We start from the raw sequence: 9,408 nt of genomic DNA on the forward strand, positions 1-9,408 counted from the left end.
GGGGGAGAAAGGTGGAAACGCTATGAGGTGATTCCACTGAAACAGGGAGTGTTGTCTGTTTCTTAGGAGCAGGAATCAGTAGATAATGGGAAATGTATTATGGTGGCCAAGGGCCTTAAAACTTGGTTTTGCACTAGCAGCCTGACCTTGCTTGGGCAATGAGCGGCCGGGCCTAGTCCTGGGGTCCTTGTCTCTGTGGCCATACATTAGGGGTCATGAGCATCAGGATGACAGGTATCCTATACACCTTGAAGGAGGGCTGGTACCGTGAATCCCAGAGCTGACACAGCCACTGGAACCTTCGCACTGGAACCTAGGTAGCTGCTGAAAGGCAGTCTGAAACTGTGTTGCCTAAAACCAGTCTCACACACTGTCCATTCCCGAGAGGCAGGCATACATCCTCAGCCAGGCTTACCAGAAGCCAGGAGCATCTGAGCTGAAAAGAGGTGGCTTCGGGCCGCAGTCACATCTGGGACCTGACCACAGCTGGAAGTAAGCACAAGAAGCCTCCAGCTTACCCTGTGGGGGAACAAGCCTCATCCAGAGAGGACCCCTACACAGAGTGTCCTGAGTGGGGGCGCCCTCATACACTGTTCTTTAGGGGTGCTGCCCAAATTCTGGAGGCCTCAGAGATTGCCTGCCAGAGGGCTCAAAGAAGCTACCAGAACTGGAAACACCATGGAGATGGGAAAGCAACAACTCAAAGCAAAGATAGAATGACTTCACACAGCCGCAGTGGGCACCTTCGATTCTACAAGACAAAGAATCTTCCTGGATTATTCCTGTTTTGACGTACTAATCAATAAAGTACTTCATAAACTGCACTCTAAACCCTTGGACCTAAGAGGTCCATCAACAGACCCAGTGAGGGCCAAAGGCAGGGTCTTCATCCCTAAGCTAAACTTGTGGTATTTACCATATTTGACAAGACCCTCAAGACCTTGTAGCTTTGTGTACTAGGAAGGTTGGGTACAGCAGTTGCAAGGTGACCCACGACTACTCCTGTGTATCTAGGAGTATAAGTGCAGGTACCAAAGAACAGGTACACAGCTCTAGCCCAAAACTGAAAATAAGCCAGAGTCCTGGCACACAACAGGGTAATCAGTAGAACATGAGAATCCCCCCGCTGTGCAGAGGTACAGAGTAGTATGGCTCTGTGGACACTGGATGGCCTATAGACACTGAGTGCATGCGGTCAGAAGTCTGGATGGCCTGTAGACTGCATGGGCACATAGTGTCCTTGAGTGGTACATGCATCTTACTTTGCAACAGAGACAGTGGCAGTGATCATGTGGGGTGGGTGCTGAGTAGACTAGGCATGACAAAATGCTGCTCGATATCATGTTGCTCCATACTTTCATTCGTGCGGTGCCCTGCGGGTGCATGCATATAAGTGCCAACCAGCTATGCACCTGAGCCAACTGCATCTCACTATCACACATACTAAACACCAGACCTCACAGAGGAGAAAATATCCATGGTAAGGGGTTGGAATAACTCCCTGGAAAGGCAGCTTTTCAGCCTTGAGGCCTGGATGAATTCCTCAAACGATAGAAGAGAAGGAATTGGTCACTGGAAGACCATGGACGGGGAGAGCCTGGGTGGTTTTCAAACTGCTTTAGCAGCAAACAATATCTTTTTTTGGGGGGGAGGGGGCACATACGGCAGTGCTCAGGGGTTGGTTACTCCTGGCTCTGCACTCAGGAATAGCTCCCAGAGGGCTCCAGGAACCATATGGGATGCCAGAGATCAAACACAGGTTGGCGGTATGCAAGGCAAGCACCCTACCAGTTGTACTATCACTGACCGGCAAAACCTTCCTTCATTTTCTCCAAGTAAAATGCTAGAGATATGTACCCAAAACACAGAAAAGACACCTCCCAAAGATAGACAAGGTGCCCCAACATAGAATAGACACCCTCCATCACACACAGAAAGAAGCTGGCCACCCTTTGGTGTCCTCTGTGGCCAGTGTGTGCATGTCTAATGAGGGATCTGGTTTTGGATAAAGAGAGAGAAGGAAATGTCCCTGAGCCCCAAGAACTGGAAGGGTGATATCTCCACCAGGAAAAGGCACAGCTCTGCAAGCCACAGGGTCCGCCAGGGAGGGTCTGCCTGGCCATTTTGGAGGAGCATACGGAGCTGGGGTCAGGGCTGAGCCCTTGGCCTTTAGCTCAGCACAGAGGAATCCAGAGCACTGATACAGCAGCACATTCAGAAGTCAAAAAAGTCCTTTCAGCCCTTAGAGCTTTCTATTGTCTCAACTTCTGCCCCATGGCTCTGGCATTGGCTAGTACAGGCATCCACCCCTCACCTATCTCCAGTTTCACCTGCAAACCCCCTCATATAAGTTTAGGGTCAGCTGGTGAAACACACTGGTCACCTTCTCACCATCCTCAATGGCAGTTCTATTTCAGGTATGCACACACAAATGGAACCTCAATAAAAACAAATCACGTACACTGCACTATAGTACTGTTGTCCCGTTGTTCATCAATTTGCTAGAGCGGGCACCAGTAACGTCTCCATTGTGAGACTTGTTGTTACTGTTTTTGGCATATCGAATACACCACGGGTAGTCTGCCAGGCTCTGCTATGCGGGCGGAACACTCTCCATAGCTTGCTGGGCTCTCCAAGAGGGACGAAGGAATTGAACACAGGTTGGTTGCGTGCAAGGCAAACGCCCTACCCGCTGTGCTATTGCTCCAGTCCATCACATACAAATAAATCTAAAAAAGAAATTCTTTACCAAACTATCAAACAAGGAGCTAAACTGGGAGCTAAAAGGAAAGCCAACACTGCTAACCTCAACCAACAGTTGCATCTTCACCTTTGGAAGCCCCTGCCCTCAGGATAGAGGCTGACTGTGAGATGCTCTGACTCCTGAACTGGCCTCCACCCTCCATGAGTCTGAGAGAGGATTAAAGAGCTGCAGGTGGTGGAGTGTCAGGACTGGCATCCAGATGCTCAGCAGTCAAGGGACCAGTGGCTTCAGCCATGTCAAGGCAACAAGCACAGGTGGGCAATTCAGGAGGCCTGAGCATAAGGACGAGTCCTACGGGATTGCCAGGCTGCCCCAGAAACCCTGGGTTTCGAAGAGAAGAGTCTGCTTTGGGTGACGCTATGGTGACCAGAATGAAGGACTCCACCCGCACCCCATCTTAATCTGCCCACTTTCCAGACTAATTTGTAGGAGGATTAGGGGCATGCTTGGGAGTCCAGGGATCAGACTAAGGTCTTGAGTGTGCAAGGCGTGTGCTCCAGCCCTTTGAGCTGTCTCCCAGGCTCCTAAAAAGGAGACTGTGAGTTTCTCAAGACATCTAGCTATAGAGCTTGAGGGCTGTGCTGGGCTGAGAGGCTCAGCACTTCCCTCACTCCCTTAGTTCACAGAAAAGCAGGAGTGAGTGAAGGACAAGTGAACACGCGTCTGTCTCTGCAGGCAAACAGCCAAGGAAGAGTGTGGAGCAAAGGTCCTACAGTCCTTCTCACCACTTGGATGTGGGGTGCACTATCTCAATCCCTCCTCCCTGCTCCTGCCTCCAAGAGTCCAGAACTTCAGGGACAATGCCTGGTGCCTCTTCCTTGTCATGGATTCTGAGTCATACAGGCAGAGAAACTGCACCTCCAGCCCTAGCCTGGGGGAACCCCTGTCAGGAATGCAAGTCCTGGAAAAGGGAGGCTGCTGGTGAGTGGGGGACCTCTAGAGGTCAGCAGTCAGCATCATCTGCTCCCACCCCAGTCCCGGATGAGAGACTCCTCTGAACGCAACTTCCCAAATCGAGCCACCAAACCTGTTTAAAAACCAACACGCACTAAAGATACAACAAAACCAGAATCTGAAAGGGTGTAGCCAACACACACAGGTGAGTCAAACTGTGTCAGGCAGTTCTCAACTGGCCCGAGGGAGGCAAGTGCCCAAGCAGCCCAGGGGAGCGCTGGCCTAGGCTCCACCCCAGCAGATGGAAGGGCGTTCCCTCCAGTCAGAGATAAGATCTGGGGGCCCGAGGAAACATGCTGACTGAAAATACTGTCACCACAGTACCATCTGTGTGGGTGCTGGAGACTCTCCTGTGGACAAGCAGTACAAAAGTAAGAACACTGACCAAAAAAATAAGCGCAGCAAACAAGTAGCGAAAAATAGACATGCTAGCCCCACACCTAAAAGTTCGAAGTCTACTAATAACCCAGGAGAACACAGGTGAAGACAAAGTGATTCACTGATCTCACTGGGAAAGAGTAAGAAAACAGATTTGGAGGGAGAACTAAAAAGAGACGGATGGATAAATAGGAAAGAGCATATCAATTGACCGAAGAATTCTGGAATTCAGTGTACTTAAAGCCTTTAAAAATGTGCACAATATTTCTTCCATGAAAGAAAGAAATAATACAGGGCTGTGAAGATGGCTCAAAGGCTTTGCATGTGGGAGCCCAGGGTTCAATCCCAGGCAATGTGGCTGGGGGTGCCCAGCACCACTGGGAGTAGCTCTCTAGCAACATAGGGTATGACCCCCATAAATGTAGCACTGTCGTCCTGTTGTTCATCAATTTGCTCGAGCAGGCACCAGTAATGCCCTACCTGCTGTGCTATTGCTCCAGTCCCCCATAAATGTAGGAGTTTTAATAGCAGAGATTCCTTATGTACTTCATATGTCATGTATATTTGAAATACACTTTTCATATAAAGATTTTAAAGTATGAAGATGTTCTTAGCACAGTTTATGATAGGAAAGAGGTTGGAAATGCCCCAAAAAGGATATTGGCTAAGTCAGTTATGGTTGACACAATAGATGGAATTCTGTGCAGTCATTTAAAATCTTTTCTAAAAACATGAACAAACACTCCACTGTGAAGTTGAAGAGGAGGCTGCTCAAGACTCGTGACTACAGAACAAGACCCCATTTCTGCATGCGCCCACACAGAGCCCAGGAGACGGCAATACTGAACAGGTTATCTCGGAAGAGGGAACACCCCTTGTGCCCAAAGTGGTTTCTAAAGCTTCTATGACAGTGTTTTTATTCAGAGATCAAAAAAATCCCCTAGGTTATGTAAACAAAGCAACAAAACAGGATTACAACTTTCAATAGTGTTACTCTCCTCTCTCCGTCCTGTGACTACAGTACAAGGCCAGGAGAAGAGGGTTGTGGATGAGGAGGAGAGCTGGTGAGGGCTTCATGAGCTTTCTCTGCAGTAAGGGTCATCGAGATAACACTGATTCTTAAAGAAGATATTTCTGATGTGAAAGGCATATTACCAGGGTACACAGGCTGAGAGAGCAGATGAGATTTCAGTGGAACAAATTCCAGAGGTTTCAATTAGCTTAGGGAGGAGCCTCTTGAGATGGGACAAATGTATTCCTGTTCACCTTTTGGACACATAGTTGCTAGTGGGAAAGACTGCAGGTGGAGTCAGTGGTCCTGTTGCTCCATCACTCTTCACTGCGAATGACAGCTCAGCTCCATCCACTACCTCTGCAGTACCCTTCTCAGCACAGCCTTCCATATACCTCTGATGGGTCTGAAACACCAACCCCTAGACATCAGTAGGGTCCCCTTCCCCACCAACCTTGACACTTGCAACTACAAGTCATAAGGAAAGAGAACAAAAGTCCAAAATCACAGGGGAAAGGGTGGGAAATGGCCCTATTAATAAGAAATGGGGACTGAGGTACCAAGGTCTGTGGGAGAAACAAGGTACTAAAGCAGAAAAGGGGCTTCCAAAATGTAAAGGCTTTCCTCCACGTGGGAGCAAAGCTTCAGTCCAAAACATGTCCCCAAGGACTGAGAATTGGCTCACCTTGCCAAAGTCCGTAACATTAGAGATGACCAAAGGCAATTTCAGAGCCCACCTCCCAAAGAGCCACAGGACTGTGATGGGCAGCCCTTGCTCCACCTGTTAGAGCACCTGCAGGCTTCCACCTATCAACTCACCTGGTCCTTGGATAAATACCAAGGCTTGAGTTCACAGGGGTAGTAGGCAGCAGGACTGCTAGACTCAGCTTCCTGGTGCCACTGTCCCACCACCCCCACCACCATGTAAACCTATGGCATTGTACCACATTTAGGAAAAATAAAGATGCCATTGTTAGAGAATCTGCCACCTGTGAAAGGCCAGCAGACATGAGCTCCACAGCAGCAGATTCTAACTACTACAGGGGCTGAGTGGGATGGACATGGAGGGAAGAGCCACAGTAAGTCTCCTGGAACCTGGATAAACAGCAAATTGAGCCCCATCACTGGACAGCCCTGTAGACTGTAGGCAGTTCTGTGGCCCTTCCTGCAGTTCCCGGGTCAGCTTTGCCACTCACCCCTAGGGCGTGTTCATTGAGCTAGAACCTAAGCTGGAGGCATGGCTGTGACCCTGGTCTCTTCAGCGAGGAGTGCAGGAGTAGCCAGTGGCCTTCGACCAGACCAGGAAGACCAGTAGAGAGAGGAAGGTGCTGCGACTACAGAAGGGTGTCTGGGAAGACCCTCCCAAGACTGCTCTCTGGAGAGACACCAGGGAAAGCTCAGCACCCAGTCAGAACACAGCAGGCACTGAGTCCAGGGGTTGTGGTTCTGCTCCAGTGGGGCAGGCCACACAACGTGCCTTGGGTACCTCAGACACTGGCGTGAAATGAACTGGGCTGGGCTGGGGACAGTGGAAAGTGATGGTACCTCTGGTACTGGAGGTCCCAGGAAGTGCCGGCTCTGGATGGCATGCTACAAGACACAGCACTGTGAATCTGTGACTCTGAAAACTGGAAACTCATCATATTAAATACACGTGTTCAGTGGCTTCTGTACTGAACAAGAGTCCTGTAAAGGCACATCGCCACTGAGCTAACAAAACACCGATTATTTGGAGCTAAAGGGGATGATAAGGGTGAAACTCACAAAATCCGCACTCTGGGGAGAAGTGAGTTCTTACTAGGGAAATGTCCCACCAGACCACAAAGAAACCCGACAAGTCACAGTCACGACTCCCATCGTTCCCAACCTGCCGGCAGGCCCCCTGAAAAACCCACAGCGCAGGAGCCCCACCGTCGGCCGGCGGGGGTCGCACGGTCCCTCTCCTCGGAGACCCGGCTGGGGAGCACCGAGCTGCGGCCCAGAGTTACTCCGCAGCCCGGTCCTCCTACCCTCCCGGGCCGTCCAGCGCTGCGATACCGGTACCGACGGGGCGGTGGGCCCGGAGGGAAGGGCGGAAGGGTCGCGCGGCTCCCAGGCAGCGTCGGCTGAAGGCCAAGGGCCCCTAGTCCTCCGCCTGCGGGGTCCGCTCCAAGACCCCAGCAGACAAAAGCGTCTCACGCGAAGGAGCCGCCCCCGCAAGGGGCAGGAGCCCCAGATGCTATCAGCCAATTACCCAAACGCGCACGGCGCCGCAAGTCGGGGCACGCTCCGCCGGGCGCGGGCCGCGGGAGGGGCCGCCGGCCGGGCGCGCCTGCCGAGTCTGGGCCTGGGGCGCCCCGGGCTCGGGGTCTGGCCGGGGGTCTGGCCGGGAACTCCAGGGCCCGTGCCCAGCCGCGGGGGAGGCGCTCCGCCGCCCAGAAGTCGAGCGGCTCCCGGGTCGCCCCGGAAACGCCGCCCCCCACCGTGCGGCGCGCCGGGTCGCTCCGGCTCGTGGAACAAAGAGCCGCTCCCGCGGAGGGTCCCGAGCCCGCGCGGACCCCCTGACGGCCCGCGGCCAAGCCCACCCGTCAGCCGGGCTTTGTGTCCGTGCAGGGGCTGGGGAACCGCGGCCTCTGCCCGTCCCACGGGCTGCGCCGCGCTCCGAAGTTGCGGCCGCCGAGGGTCGTCCCCCGCCCCCCGCGTCCCGGGGGCGCCCATTCATTCGCCGAGCAGGGGCGCAGACCGCGGGGCCACGCTCACCTTGCTCTTGACTTCCACCGCGCTGCAGTCGTAGAAGCGCAGGGTCTGAGACTTGTGGAAACTCCGGTTCATGGTTCCGGCCCCGCTCAGCCCCGTCTCCACGGTCGTGCCTCGCTCCGGGGGCTGCAGAAGGACGCTGGGGGCGGCGCCCCCGCCGCGGCCCCCGGCCCGGCCCCGGCTCGCGCTCGCCCAGCAGCCCGGCTGCTCCGAGAGCGGCGGCCCGAGATGGGCTGGCCGCGCGCCTGGGGACTCCGGGGGCCGCGCGCGGGAGGAGCGGGGGACGCGGCGCGCGCCGCCCCGGGCCGGCCCCCACGCCAGGCCACACCCCCAGGGCCCGCCCCCTCCCAGACCACACCTCGGGACACGCCCCCATGTCACGGCCCGAGGACACGCCCCGCGCCCCCACGCCCCGCCCCGGATCCCCGAACCAATCGCCAGCCCCCACGCCCGGAGGGCCCGCCCCCACGCCACGGCCGTAAACTCAGCCTCCCTGACCCACTCGTCTCGCGTCGGTCGGTCCCGCTGGCGCCCCGGGACTCGCCTCGGGCCCCGCGGCCCCTAGGGGCCGTGCTCCCGCAGTGCCCCTGATCCTGGTGACCCGCCCCACGCCTCGCTGCTCTACTCCTGCACCCGATTCCCGCCCCGCGCCCCCCAACCTGCGGAAGCCTTGAGGTCCGGGCCCGCCTCTCGCACCCTGCGACTACCCACTCACCCGTCTAGGACCCACCGCGGGGCCTCAGGACCCGCCTGCTGCGTCCCGCCCAGTCCAGCCCCCGCAGCCTGAGGACCCGCCCCCACGCCGCGGGTCTGTGGGCTGCTGCACGCCAGCCTGCGCGTCCGTGTGCCGCCACGGCTCCACGGGTGTCCCTGTTTCGGGCAGGTGTGAGGCCCTGGACTTTCCTCCTGCACACGCGCCGATGAGAACGGGAAAAGGCATCGCGGACCCGGTGGTTTACCTCCTTCCCACCTTGCGCGCCCCCCGCCGGGTTCCCGCCGCGGCGGTGCTGTTGACGGCCAGCGGGGGGCGCGTGAGTCGAGTCTTCGTGGCCGTGGAGAGTGACGAACCTCCTTGGGCCGCGCCTTGTGCCCCAGTCGCCAGTTAGTGGGGAGGGTGGGCTTTCGGGAGAAGGCTCGGGAGGAAGCTGCAGCCAAAGGCTCAGTCTAGCCCGGGGCGAGCCGAAATAAGTGGTCAACGTGTCTCTAACTCCCCCTCCTCTACCCCTCCCATAACTGTTTATCCAGTTATCCCTGAGGCCGGAGGCTTTTGGGTGAAAAAGAAGGGCCCGAGGGAAATTACAGAGGGTTATTACAGAGCAAGGCGTGTGCAAGGCGTCCCAGATGGCCCCGGAGCCCCGCTAGGAGTAACCCCTGAGTACAGCAGGGTGTGGCCCCAACCTCCCCCCACCCCCAATAAAAAAGAAGAAAGGTGACATCACTTAGCAGAATTACCTACTAAGGGAGCACCTGTGGAGTGCAGATCTGAACCTGTGTTTGAGGGGGTTGCGATGAAAACCTGGGAAGGTATATTATGAATAAGAGTAACTGGTAAGATGCCGTTATT

General features: G+C 55.4%; 1 protein-coding gene across 1 annotated transcript in view; it reads right to left on the reverse strand.

The window, feature by feature from the left end:
- PARD6G (par-6 family cell polarity regulator gamma) overlaps positions 1 to 8,125 on the reverse strand; it is a 94,210-nt gene extending 86,085 nt beyond the window's left edge. Inside the window, exon 1 of the mRNA XM_055125983.1 lies at positions 7,848 to 8,125. Coding sequence (XP_054981958.1) covers positions 7,848 to 7,919 — 72 coding nt within the window. The 5' untranslated portion in view covers positions 7,920 to 8,125. The remainder of the gene's footprint in view (positions 1 to 7,847) is intronic.
- Positions 8,126 to 9,408: the final 1,283 nt, after the last annotated feature.

This window comes from Sorex araneus, chromosome 2 (genome assembly GCF_027595985.1).
Source record: "Sorex araneus isolate mSorAra2 chromosome 2, mSorAra2.pri, whole genome shotgun sequence".
NCBI lineage: Eukaryota > Metazoa > Chordata > Mammalia > Eulipotyphla > Soricidae > Sorex > Sorex araneus.